The sequence below is a fragment of the Plectropomus leopardus genome, chromosome 7 (genome assembly GCF_008729295.1).
Source record: "Plectropomus leopardus isolate mb chromosome 7, YSFRI_Pleo_2.0, whole genome shotgun sequence".
NCBI classification, from domain to species: Eukaryota; Metazoa; Chordata; class Actinopteri; order Perciformes; family Serranidae; genus Plectropomus; species Plectropomus leopardus.
The window spans coordinates 20,152,990-20,166,600 of NC_056469.1; the positions used below are offsets into that span (position 1 = coordinate 20,152,990).

A 13,611-nucleotide genomic window follows, 5' to 3' on the forward strand; every position below is an offset into this window, starting at 1 on the left:
TCTACGCTACGCAGCCTGTGCACTGTGTTAAGCTGAATTGCCTTTTCTTCACAGACTCTATGGAGGCTTGGTGATTATGTAGGCTTCTTTTAAGGAGGATAGATTACACAGAGTTTTGTCATTCAGGGCAGCAAGTTTACTCCAATGACACCCCCTCCTTCAGAGGCACAGTGTTAAAGTTAAATGACTGCATGTGCTGCGAGGGTATATATGTGTGACGGCACATCTGTATAGCCTCCCAAAGTGCACTCTGCTTACACCGCTGTACCTCTTCACCACCTTCCTCGTCATTGTCAGCCACTGACAACACAATAACCTGCAGACGCACCGATAAAGGATTCATGCCATGAACATAAATCTCTGAAAGCATGTTAAATGGTGTCCTAATTTACAGATGAAGAGGACATAAACACAAGCAAACATCTGTCTCTCACTTCTACACACAAACACACACATACACACACACACACACACACAGAGTCGCTCCCCCACATGCATGGCATCACATCGTCCATATCCTTCACTGAGTCGAGTCTTTGATGAAGCAGCCGATGTTTTGAAGCCCGGCTCTGCGATGAGGAGCTTTTAAAGAAACCTCACTTTCTCTTTCACTCCACAAACAACTCGCTCATATTGCCGACTGAACCGCAGATTCACGCTAGGCCACACAGATAACCCAAATCCGATCTCCCTCATCTTGCCTTGCCTCCTCTCATCCCAGTCGAAGATTCAGACTTAAAGCCTCTCCCATTCTCTCTCTCACTGAGGCTGTGACTGCTTTATCATCTGCACTTTATCCTTCACCCCCTCAACGCATTGTGTTCCTACAATCTCATAATCTTCCCCCAAGCAATCCGATGGCTCTTTTCTCGCAGATCACGTTTATCTCTTTTGGAGACAAAACAACAGGTGCATTTATGACTATTGTCCAGCATTAAAAAATATTATGGAGGGGGAGGTGTGGACAAGAGATGACAGAGGTATTTCTTTTCTGCGCACTTTTGTTTGAATTTTGGCCATCGGCACTAAAGACTGGTGGAGATTGTGTGTTATCTCTGTTACTTTACAAGCTGCTTGAAAAGTAGTCAGCTGGTTGACTTGTTCTTGGTCCAGAGCAACAGATCTTAAATCTGAAGACATTTGTTCTGTTGGTTGGTCCACCACTTTCATACAGAATGACATTACTCGACTTGGATGGATTGCTATGGGGTTTTTTTTATGTCATATATCCCAGATGATGAATCCTCATGACTTTTCTCTAGCACCACCAAAGATCCAGTTTTCCAGATATTCTGTTGTTTCCTACAGAATTAGACTTGACTAGTAAAGCGAAGGGGTGTCTTATGACATGTTTGTGGGTGTCCCTTTTTATCATTCTGTCAACATGATAGTAGGACATTACTATCACTAATAGTAATAGTAATGTAATAATCATCATCATCATCATCATCATCATCATCATTACAATAATAACAACATTAATGATAATAATAATAATAATAATAATAATGCTATTAGTCCTATTCAACTTTAACACAAAGAGTACTGAAGGATAGTGAAAAGCCAACCGTTGGCGTTCGCAGATGGAGACAAAGTGAGAAACAGAAACATGATAACATGATATCAATACCTAATTTTTAAATGTCACGGTTATCATCAGTACCAGTTTATTGAGACACCTTAAACCAGACCTTTCTCCAGTGTGAGATAGGTCAGGCAGTGCAAGTATTTAGTGGCCTTATGGCCAGTGTAGTACCTGCATAAAGACAAACTGCTTAATGTACTTTTACTTTATTTTAGTAGCTCTGTATTGAGGAGCGTAATGGACATTGTAGCCTCTGGGTTTATCTAACAGAGCAAGAAGTTTTAGATTTTGTTACTGATTGCAAGAAGCTGACAGGATATTCAAAAAAAGTATGTGTGAAAACTTTTATCTGTCACCCACACAGTCTTGCAATGTCTCATCCATTTACATGTAACTGACAGACAGTCTCAGACAGTTTTTCTCTCTTAGAATTTAACAAGATCTCTCAGATTTCCTGCCGTTTCTCGGCGGTATTGTCTGCCGGTGCCCACACAGGAAGGTACCTGTTAGCTCTTCGTCTGGCTGAGTGGGCCTGGAGGTGCCGGTTGTCCTCCTGCACCAGGCCTTGGAGACTCTGTCATGGCCCTAATGAGAACCGGACCTGACATCATCTCCAACCACTGCTTCTCTCCGCGTCCCATCGGCCCCCACTGTTTCCTTCCCCAGTAATGATGGCAGAGAGGTTATGGCACCAGGCAAATTGTAGGTTGAATTATTGATGGGTCAGTAGGTCTGTCTGCTCAGTTGCCACAGTGAAGGCTGATCGTGTATGACATCCGTCAATGCAAACCCGTAAAAGAGTGTTATGTGACAGGATTTTTTTGGCAAATTTTTCCTGTGTGGAGTGTTGAGAGGCCGATGAGGTCCAGTGTGCCGGCATAATAATCTCTCACATTATTGTCTCTCAATTTGATTTGCTGTGACAGACAGCTCAGAGATAGCTTCACATATCTAACATGATTTTATAATCGAGAGTCTTCATGTATTTTTCTTAACAGTGGAACATGGGTGGGATTAACTCTTCCCTCGGGACCCCCCACCCCCCCCCATCTTCATGCAAGCGTGGTATTGAAACAACACTGCACACGACAATCAGCTTTACATGAAAAGCAGCGTCGCCTGGTTTTACAAAAACTGAAGCGTACAGTGCCACATGGTGGCTACCCTGTAATATGGGAAGATGATATTGAAGTTGAAATATCCCAGTAATGACCAGTTGTGTTTACAACAGCCAATCAACAACCACATCTTCACAAGCATCTGTAGTCCTTTGTGGCAGGAAATGTTTTTTTCCTGGCGGTAACACACACACACACACACACACACACCAACACAAGGCAGATATAATGCTTTCATTCTCAGTAATTAGGTTCTGAGTAACATAGAGAGCACAAGACAGAGTATATAATTGTACCATTGAATCGGGAGGAATGACAGTTACTGTGACTGCTGTGTTATACAGTAGCAGCAGTCAGCAAACTGTGAAATGATTTGTATGAGCCCGGTTTAGTGGGTCAAAGGGAGGGGTGGAGAGTAGGTGGGCGGTCATGTACTTGAGAGAAGAACATTTAAGCTGATGAACATTGCTTAACAATATAGCCATAATGTGGACTAATTTAGAGCTGCTCCTTTCCAGCGGGGGCTTGATTGAGCCGCCGCCACTTGTTTGTTTTCCCAATTTGGGCTTTGGTGGGTACTCCCATTTTACCGCTGCGTTTGTTTTCGCAGAAGTCCTCATGTCTAATTTATCGGATCTGCTTTAGCATGTTCGCCTACTCCACTCTCAGGCAATGCTATGCTGCATAAATTATATCGAGTGCTTTTCGGTTTCCCAACATCAGGCTGATGCAGGACCGACAGTGTTCAAGACATCTATGTCACTCTGTCAGCTTTGCCGATGGAGACGTGGAAACACGTGTTGCAGGCACAAAATTACAGCTTTGTGGAATGAAATGGGACAGAATAAAATTTAAATGAGGTTTAAAAAAATCACTGTCATGGATGGAGTGAAATGTCAGTTTTTAAAATTTGCAATCATTAGCTTTCTTTTGATGAGACTAGTGGTTTGAAGACAACCTACCGTACAATAGAGACAGCCTTTTCTGCAATCTTGCCCTTGTTAACTTTGAATATTTAATCTGAATTTTACACACTGCTGATGCTACTCAATACAGACACCATCTGAATATTCAAAGCGGGATAAAGCTTGCTCAAAGGCAACAATGTCAATCTCACTGAGATTCAGACTTGTTGAACCGAGTGAAGGTGATGCGACCTGTGGACTCCTCTGCTTCACAGTCAGCTCACACCAGCAGCTTGTGAAATGAAGAACGAAATCAATGTGCAAGAAAAGGTCTCCTCCTGTCAGTCTTGTCAGATCCGACTGAAAGAGTGGAAATATTGAGGAAGGGTGATTGAAGCTGAGACTTGTAATATTCCTTTCAATCAGTGATGACTACACCAAATGTTTGAGATACTTGAAGTGTATCTGTTTCTTTTTGAATAATCCACCTTGTTCCCCCAACGGGCCCATGAAGATACAGAAACAAGAAAAGGATCCTAATAACGATCAATGCTTCTGGGAGAGAAGCTAAACAAACCAGGTGCAGCCGCTGCTTATAAAGAATCGACTATTTGTTCCAGTTGCTCTGAGAAAATGAGCATCTTATTATGGCCTCGGCAGAATTAAACCTCAGATATCTCTGAGCCTGCAGCAGCTGCTGAACCATGTTTTAACATGAATTTGTGTGTTTGTTGGTGTAGGCACACAGTTTTAACTCAAACCATTAAAATAATATTTTGTAGAAAGAACAATGCACAAAAAAACACCCACACACTGCAGACATACCCCTGCAGGTGTACAGTACAGTTTAAGTTGTAATGAAACATACTTTTTTTTTTTTTTTAACTTTTTCAATTGGGAGTTTGCAAATAGAGCCTCTCTCAGTATAAGTTTGCAGACTGTATCTTAAGGCCTTTTGATAATGGTTCGAGTGTGTGATGAAAGTTGATTCTGTTGAGTTAATGTAGGCTTTCTCCTCCTTTGAGAACCCGTCATAATATAGACATCACTAGAGGTGTGGAATAGAGCCATAGGTTTGACTAAATACTCAATGTGCTCATGAATTACTTATTGTACTTAATTCATAGTAGAAAACCTGTTAAAGTCATGAGATTTGTGAAATCCGTGAAATTTTGTAAAAATTTGTAAATTTTGTTGTGAAAGTATTTGTGACAATAGTCTTGCGTGGAGTTAGCTGTTGATTTAATGTAGCCCTAATACTTGCCAAAGTGTGACAGTGTTTAATTGACCATCACATACATTTCTGAAATTTCTCCCCATAACCCATCTTTCCCTCCATGCCAGCTAGCTGGAATTATGTTTGACTAAAGTTTGAATCTGTTATATTTGATCAAGAGAAAAGCATGTCGTACTTCCTCTACCATCTGCAACTCTTTTGTTTATTGATGAGTCGTTTAAGTGGTCTCTCAGTTTTGAGGTCTGTTTTTCTCTTGTATGTGATAGCTAACTGAATATCTTTGGAATAATAATAAATAATAAGTCATTTAAAAACATCGCCTTTGTCTTTTAGAAGTCGGGATTGACATTTTGCCTTTGATGGCACAAAAATGAGTCCTTTGTACTCATTTCTGTTGCTCATCCACAGGTGATTGCTGTCATCACAAGCTTTCTTTGGGTCCAGGAATGAGGTGACAGTAGGGCATGAGTTGTTTTTTTTTTCCTGTGTGGGCCGATTCGGCTTCCTTTTAGCTGCTTTATAGATTTGTTTTTGATCAAGCTGTCCTGCGATGATCAAGACAAAGGGAAAACGATGAAGAGAAAATTACCGGGGACTTGCATGCTGGTGTGAGATAGTGACGGAGGCAGAACAGGTTAGTTTGCTGATCCGTGTTCATAAGATGCCAAATAGGAATTATTTATCTGTGGTCTTAAAAAAAAAACTTTTTTTCACAGCCAGATGACATTAGACGATTCTCAAAATGCTACCCGCTATGTTTTTTAGATTTGGTCGTTATTTTTGGAGCACAGGAACCCGAAGTAATCTCAAATAAACTCTTCTCACCGTGGCAACTGGTTGCTGTGCAGGACTTGTAAAAAGAGAGCATTATGCATGCACTCTGCATGTGCTTTGGTCTTAGGAAGAGAGGACAGAATCAAGAACGCCATAAGCAGTCCTCTGAAGCTGAGATAAAAATTTGCCTTTAAACTGCAGATATGTTTTCCATGACACTGCTGCTTACCATCCATTTCTCATCTTCAGCAGATCGGGTTTTCTGCCGTCTGTGTCTCCGACATCTCAGTAACATGAATAAAGAGGAGGTGATGGCAGGTGTAAAAGAGACAGAGCTTTGTTCTCGCATTAAAAGCACACATTTTTACTCAGAATCAGTGACACTATGAGTGAGAGATTTGTGCAGCTGATGAAGCTCTCTGCTGGCTGCTAAAACATATCAGCAATCAGTCACACAGTTAGTCATTTTATTGCCACATTATATATTCATGTTGTTCGTCACCTGTCTATTGAGACATGAGAATGTGTCCTGAATGTGAAGAAAAAAGAAAAAAGTGGTGAGACATAGAAGGTTGGTTGTCAAGCCACAAATAATGAAGACGACACAAATAAAACCTTTGTATGATTAAGAGGCTGTGATTCATCTTGACGAATTAAGCAGGTGATAGTGTGTATTTTTTCTTATTATTAACAAATGAAAAGACCAAAAAAAAAACCCAACAACAATGATAATTATTTAATGTCTGTGCAGCCAAAGCCTGATCCCACTGTGCCGCTGACCTTCATGGTTGAAACATCCTCATGAAAACAACACAGCAATTTATATCACAGCCCATACCATAACTAATGAAGATTTTACAGATGCAAAAAATTAAAAGGCAAAGTTAAATATATAATACACATGGTGTTTATTAGGTTTTATAAATCCAAGCCATGCTGTTACATTTCAGCTCCAGTTATGCTGTTGAATGAAAGTTTTAGGCCCAATCTCGATAATACTGATAATAATTTACAACATGAAAATCTGACACACCTTTAGTGACGCTAAAAACCACAGTGCACAGCTCTTTTAGTGAATTATTAAGCCTTTTTTAAAAAATGGTTAAAACATTAAAAAAAAAAACATATATATATACAAACATATGGTAAAAAAGAGAGAGATACCCAAAGTCTAAAAAAATGCTGTGTAAAAGCATATGTCATACATAGCCAGACCTGACCCCCCTGCGGCCCTAAGCAAAGTTAGGCTATGGGGCCCTCCAATCTGACCAGTAAGCAATTTAAACCATTTGCCATACAGTCACACAAGACGCCCCAGTGCTTCCACTACAACCCTCCCTCCTTTGAAATAGTCTGCTCCATGTAAATTACCTTAAATGCATTTTCAAATCTAAAATACTTATGCTATGACTTGGCTCAATGCTTGATGGTTACTGAGAGATGTGCATCCATATTACCCAATATGCCCAGTAAATCAACATTTATATTCAATATTTAATTAATAGGCATTGCCAATCCATTGCTTTACATTTTGCATTCGTGCACACTTGCACTGTGAGTAAACCTTGACTGAGACTCTAGATTGTCTTGTTTTCAAATTATGAGCACTTTTAAGGAGAGACATCATAGCTATGTATTTTGTTTGCTGGTCACAGAAGTTGCTGCTAGAAGTTTCACTTTGTGCACACGCATATTTACACAAGACAGTAATGTTTTCCCAGCTGTAGTTTACAAGAAAGGTTTGCATGTTGGTACAGTAGTTGTATTTCACTCTTACTTTTGTCAGTCACAAAGTCAGAACATACCATGCAATGACGTCTGCTTTGACACAATGGAGAGGCAGGGCCCTATTAAAACTTGCTTAATGCTAAAATAAATAGGACATTTCATGTACTCATATGGTATGACAGAAATGCACTGTTGGAATCACGGAGATTTTCCCCAGAACCAAAAACCCCTCTTTGTATTTGAACAATTCAGACAAGTTTACTGAATTTACATGAAACAAGCAAATTGTTTGTCTCCTCTTTTGGAGATTTACATGTTCAGAAGGAAGCAGCTGGCTTTGAGCTGAGAGTAACAGAAAGGAGAGAGAAGTTGTATTGAGAGATGGACTGACACATTTTTGGTTTTGATAGAATATTGTCATACTTATTTAATTCGGAGGATCGACTTGCTTCCCAAAACACACAAACAGTAATCTTCTCCCAGTTGTTGTTTTACAGCAATATTACACGCAGACAGTCGGACAAATCGAAAGCTAAACATGCGAACATATAACTGATATGGAAGAGCGCATAAAGCCCATTTTCTCGAGTCTTTTGTTCCCTGAGGCAAGAACTGAGAGGTTTTACTGGTAAACAGAAGTGGCAGACCCAGAAAAGTGTCACTCCGCTGGGCTCTTACGGTGTTTGCTGAGGGAGAGATGACTGTGTGCCTGATGCGTGTCTTCGGCGGTTAAGAGCTGATAGAAAACGCCATTCGTGTCCAGCCTCCCATCCGCCATCCTGCAGGGAATGCCAACTGAAAGGGAAGAAAGCGACCTGTCGGCTGTCACGTCAGATCAATGTTGGTGTTTGCTGAGTTCCTCCGTTCTGCCATCTTCTTAGAGAGGCAGGGGAGTAAAAAAAAAGCAAAAGTCACCAATCTTGGATTTTCTTGATAGCTTTGCATTATTGGATAGATGGGGAGGCGGTGCAAATACACAAAGTGTAATTACAGCAGCACTTCAGTAATGAAGCGCACGTGCTGAAGGAGGCTCTCGGTGTTGCACAAGAGACCAGCAGTGTGTCAGCGAAGACAGATTTATGACTACGGCCCTTAATTTAGCTCGTGAGCCGCGTACAGTAAATCACAGAGCAGCTGCCAGCCAAAGGGGTTTTACTATAATTAATCAAGTAATTTATAAACAAGCCAACAAGAATAAATGAGTGCAATATAATCTGCTGCCCCTGCTTCTTGATGTGTGTGTTTAAGTATTTGACAAAGACTGCATGTGTGTGTGTGTTTGCTGTCTGTTTCATTTAAAAGTGCATGGCTACACAAACTAAAGTATATTTCTGTAGTGAAATTCAAAATGATGCAAGCCCGGCGTAAAAATGAAAGCAAGTCTGCGTGTATGTGTGCGTGCGTGCGTGCGTGCGTGCGTGCGTGCGTGCGTGCGTGCGTGCGTGCGTGCGTGCGTGTGTGCTTGTTTTGAACTAAGTGTGTGTCTGCTTTGAATGTGTGTGTGTGTGCCTGTGGGCTTCTGGTTTGCTCCAGCATCAGCAGCAGCAGCAGCGTCGGCGGTAGAAAGGGCCGATGAGGAGAGATGGGACCAGGCGGAGGGTCATTAGTGCTCTCTTTGATAAAATAGAGAGTCAGGGGACTGGAGAGGGAGCGCAGCACATACATAAACACACACATTAGGCTGAGGCTGCTCTGTATTATTCTGCCAGAATTAACAAGTGAATATGTAACGCCACCCTGCTCCCATCCCACTGCTTTTTGACTGACAGAGTGCTGTATAGCCACAATACCAGGGGCTCTAAATAGACAAACAAAAAATACCACAGTGCCTTATTCCCACATTTCTAATCACCCGATACCTAAAACCCTAATAATAGTGTTTAATTCAAGACTCTTTAACCACCTTACTTTGAAAAGTACAAACAGCTCTTCTGTCACCCTTTGAGACCTGAGCAAATTGGTTGGATTTCTTTGAAAAGATCGGAAGAAGGTGACAAGCAACTTAACAAGACATGGCCAAAATAACCCCAAAAAATGAGTTAAAAAAAGGTGAGAAAAAATAAACAAGAATAATGTCCTAAAAAGTGCTGAAAAAAGGAACTATGTATGTATGTATAGATGTAAAGAAAGAAATACAAAAAAAGTGACATATTCACAAAGAAGATACACCTTCACACAAAAATCACAAACTGTGTACAATATCAGGGTAAAATGAGAAATATAAGTTAAAGTGGAAAAAGTGCTTTTTCTTTGTGCTCTTCTCACTGGTTCAAAGTGGGCAGCATTAGATTTGAAAAAAACATCAATCATTTTTGCATCATTTTAATAGGTACATAATGATATGGTTTGTATATATTATACACACTTTGTTTGACACTTATTGATCATCATCATTTTGCATCATCACTGGCAGATGAACTGTTCAACCACTGATTTTCCTAAGAAAAGGAAAAAGGCAGGCTCCTCCATTTTGAATACTGCAGTTGGCAGTTTAATATCTACTATGTTTGTTTATGTATTCAGTCATCCATGTATGCATTATTTACTTACCGACTTTTTTGCACCCCTTGTTCGTGACAGTGAGAGGGTCTGTGCCGCAATCTTTTTGTAAAGATCCCACATGGGTGACATGACATGCGCAAGAGTTTCATGCAAAGCCTCATGGGTAGGTTTTAGGAAGACGCTGCAGCTACTGGCTGAATAGTAAAATAATAACTTATGATAAGGATGTTGTTGGTTGAATCCCTGAGCTGAAAAAGCTGCGCTTGCTCTTCCCTCATTACCACCACTGAGGGGTCCTTGAGCAGTGCCCTTAGCCCCAACCAGTCCAGTGGAGCTGCTTAGTGGCCAGCAGATTAGACTGGTTGTACTGAGCGTCTTCTAGATGTGTATGTGTGCAAATGTGATCAGGGCGCTTCTGCAAAAGTGCACGTCCTCTCAGTAAATAAAAGTAAAAAATAGTAGTACACAGGAAGACTAGCTGCCAACAGGATCCAAATAAAGACTAAAGGCTGTTTGGTTTGTGAGCATTGAGAAAATACTGAATGTGTTTTGAGGTAAGAAACAATGAGAAAAAGCTTTTTAAAAAAGAGGATACATCACTATAAATACATTCTAACATTAAATATACAGTATTACTTGTTCACATTGCTGAGGTAAAAGCAATTTCAGACTACAAAGGCTACTTTCACAGTGATAACAGTCCTAATAGTGGAGCCCAGTGGTTTCTACCTATCTGATCACTATTTGTTTCCCCAATTTTCTCCTTGCTTCCTCAATATTTCTGCTGAGTCACTGCTCCACACCGCCGCTGCGCTCACAAACTCTCTTTGTGACTGCGCTTTGTCTTTGTCTAGACTCTGTTTCCCCTCCATCTACCATATCTGTCTCTTCTCAATCACTTTCTCTGCTTTGTCTTGCCTCCGAGGCTTTCAAGTCTCCTGTATGAATCGTCCCTCTCTGTCTCGCCTCTGCTCTGCTACCTTTGTCTCCTCAGACGTCTCTGTCTTTGTCAGTATTTCAATATCTCACTCTACTGTCTTCATTTCATTTTTTTCTTTCAAACATTGTTCCCACCGGCTAATGGAGAGTTGGTGACTGATAATGCAGCGCATAAGATGATACATTAACTTTGCCTCAGCTTTGGCCTCAGAGAGTCTGGCCCCATGGAGATGGAGAGGAAGTGCAGTTTTAAATGGACTGTTGTAGATTACATCGCTGAGATTGCTTTTAATCCTGCTGGAGGGCCGTTGTAGCAGGCCTTATGTTTCACATAATTAGCTTTGGAGGGTAAATGTGTGCCCGCCTGTGATTCCTACCCTGTGACAATGATTGTTTTCAACTCAGATGAGATGATGGGCAGTGTTTTTGGTAGGTGTGTTGTTTATTAACCAAGTTCTTCTCTTTTTTTATTCCAGCTGTTCAAGAGTAAAGTGTTGGAGCTCGGAGAGAAGCTGCTGCCTGCCTTCAACACTCCAACAGGAATCCCCCGAGGAGTCATCAACCTGGGGAGGTGAGTCCCAGCAGCAGCTTTCACCTCCAAATGTCCCCCATCCCTGATAAAAGGCTGATATCCAGCCATCATGGCTGGTGGCATTAATCAGCACACATGCAGTTTGTTCATCTTGGCAACCAGAGGCAGAGCTTGATTCAAAAACGTGAGCCGAGTTTGAAGCGAGAGATATCAACAAATAGGAAATAAGCTAATATTGTTTTCAACAGTCCTCTAAATCCTCAGTTAATTTACATGCATCAACACTGATTCTCAACTTTCAGCTGCTGGAAAGCCTGGAGACATCTTGGCACATAAAAACATGTTCCAAAAGAAGAAAGCAGATCCAAATCTGTAATTTAGAAACAAAATTCACCTCCACACGATTTTTTCAAAAACAGAAAAAAAAACAGTATTTACAAAAGTATAATTTTCTTTGAATGAGAACTTTATAAAAAAGAAAACAATTAAATGAAAAAACACCAGGGCCACAGTCTCCCTTTAATGACAATGGAGCAGCTGCAGGCTGAGCTTTACAATGACGATAACATTCAGATAAGAATTAATCTGTGTTCATAAACACTTTGGAAGATCACATGAATAATATTTGCATTTATTTAAATGAGTTGTGTTAATTTTTAATCTGTTCCAAACCATTACCTTTCTAATCTCAAAATCTTTATTGACACAATCTTGTTAATGCCACGGTCATGCAACATAACTTCAAGCTATTTTCATTTTAGAGCAATTTGACCAGGAGTTTAAAGTTCTCTTTCTCTCTCTCTCTTTTTATCTTTCTTTCTTTCTTTTGAGTTGAAGTCCCCCTCCACGTAAAATTTGTTTTTCTTCTGTTTATGTCCCCTAAAATGTCTGACCTTGACTACACTGACTTGAATCTGTGCATAGTTTGTCACAAGCGAGGCATTGTCTTTTCCTTCTACTGAAGGGGGCGATGTCTGTGCACTTCCCTAAAATCTGAGATTCAAATGTATGTTTGGGCAATAGATTAGGTACATCGCTAATACAAACCCCAATCACTGTGTAGTCCGGGAAACACATATCAATGAGAAATAGACTTTGTCACAACACCAGAAAAGAAACATGAAACCTCCAGCGCAGAGCTGCCCAAAAACCCCATTGTAGCTGATATTATTGCATGTTCCACAAACGCGAACGATGTGTCAGCCACAGCCAGTTACAAGCTAATAAACTACATAATTTAAAAATGCTAACTGCACTTACCATTCTGATACGTCTACTAGTTACTGATTTTAGTGCACATCAGACACCTCATCTGAGACTCAAACATATGTGGCTGAAACCTCCAATGTTAACTCTTAATGTTAGCCATCTTTATGCACACTGCTCTTTCAGTGCCAATTTTCTTAGTGGCTGAAAAGTGTAATTACACTGTCATGTGATGCCCTGTGGCCCAAAAATACTTTTCCTCTTTGACTTACATTCTGAAAGAGACACCTGTAAATTAGTGGATACATTTTTTTGAGCATCACACCCGAATGGCTCATTTCACTATCAGGATTTAATTCATTTTGTCCAATAAAATTTGAAAGTCTACATGGGGTCCCTCTTTCAACGCTGTATCCAGGTGTCTTTATACATCCCAGGAGCAGAACTGGAGAGAGCAAAGCAAAACTTACTGCAAGAAAATTTATCATAGAGGGAGAAAGAGTTGCCCTGCTTCCAGCCTCTTTTCAAAGACTTAATTAACCTTTATGTGGAGAAACAATATTAAACAAAATATTAGTCTTAGTATACGTATTACATAGTTTAAAACCTGTCTGGAGAGTGACTTTAAAAATGAAAAGTGACACTGAATTTAACAGCACTGTGACTGTGTCGGTGACTGTGAAAATCAAATTATCAATGCTGGCATGGAAACCTACAGTCTGACTTTACTCCTTTTTCGTACATGAACACCAGAAGAAAAAAATAGGTAATGATTCAGTTTGATGAGATGTCCAGTGAGACTGGATCTAAAATATCTCACTCACACAGCCATGTGCGATTATTTAAAGTTGTTCAGCCAAATTGAAGCTGTCAAACTCCTTTTATGCATGTTTATTTTAGAAAATCCTACAGTATACCATCCTCTCTCTTTCATTCCTTAATCTTGTTTTATAAAACATTTCCTGGCACCTCTGTCATCCACCTGCTACCAATTAACCCACCAGCCAAGCCGGACAGCTGCTGGCAGATTTAATTACCTTATTCTACAGTTAATTCCTGCTACATCACCAACATGGGCCGGTGGT

The 13,611-nt window shown here is 40.4% G+C and overlaps 1 protein-coding gene across 2 annotated transcripts in view; it reads left to right on the plus strand.

The window, feature by feature from the left end:
• LOC121945100 (mannosyl-oligosaccharide 1,2-alpha-mannosidase IA) overlaps positions 1-13,611 on the plus strand; it is a 231,244-nt gene that overhangs the window by 191,260 nt on the left and 26,373 nt on the right. For both annotated transcript variants that reach the window (XM_042489124.1, XM_042489125.1), the window contains exon 5: positions 11,265-11,359. In XM_042489124.1, coding sequence (XP_042345058.1) covers positions 11,265-11,359 — 95 coding nt within the window. The remainder of the gene's footprint in view (positions 1-11,264; positions 11,360-13,611) is intronic.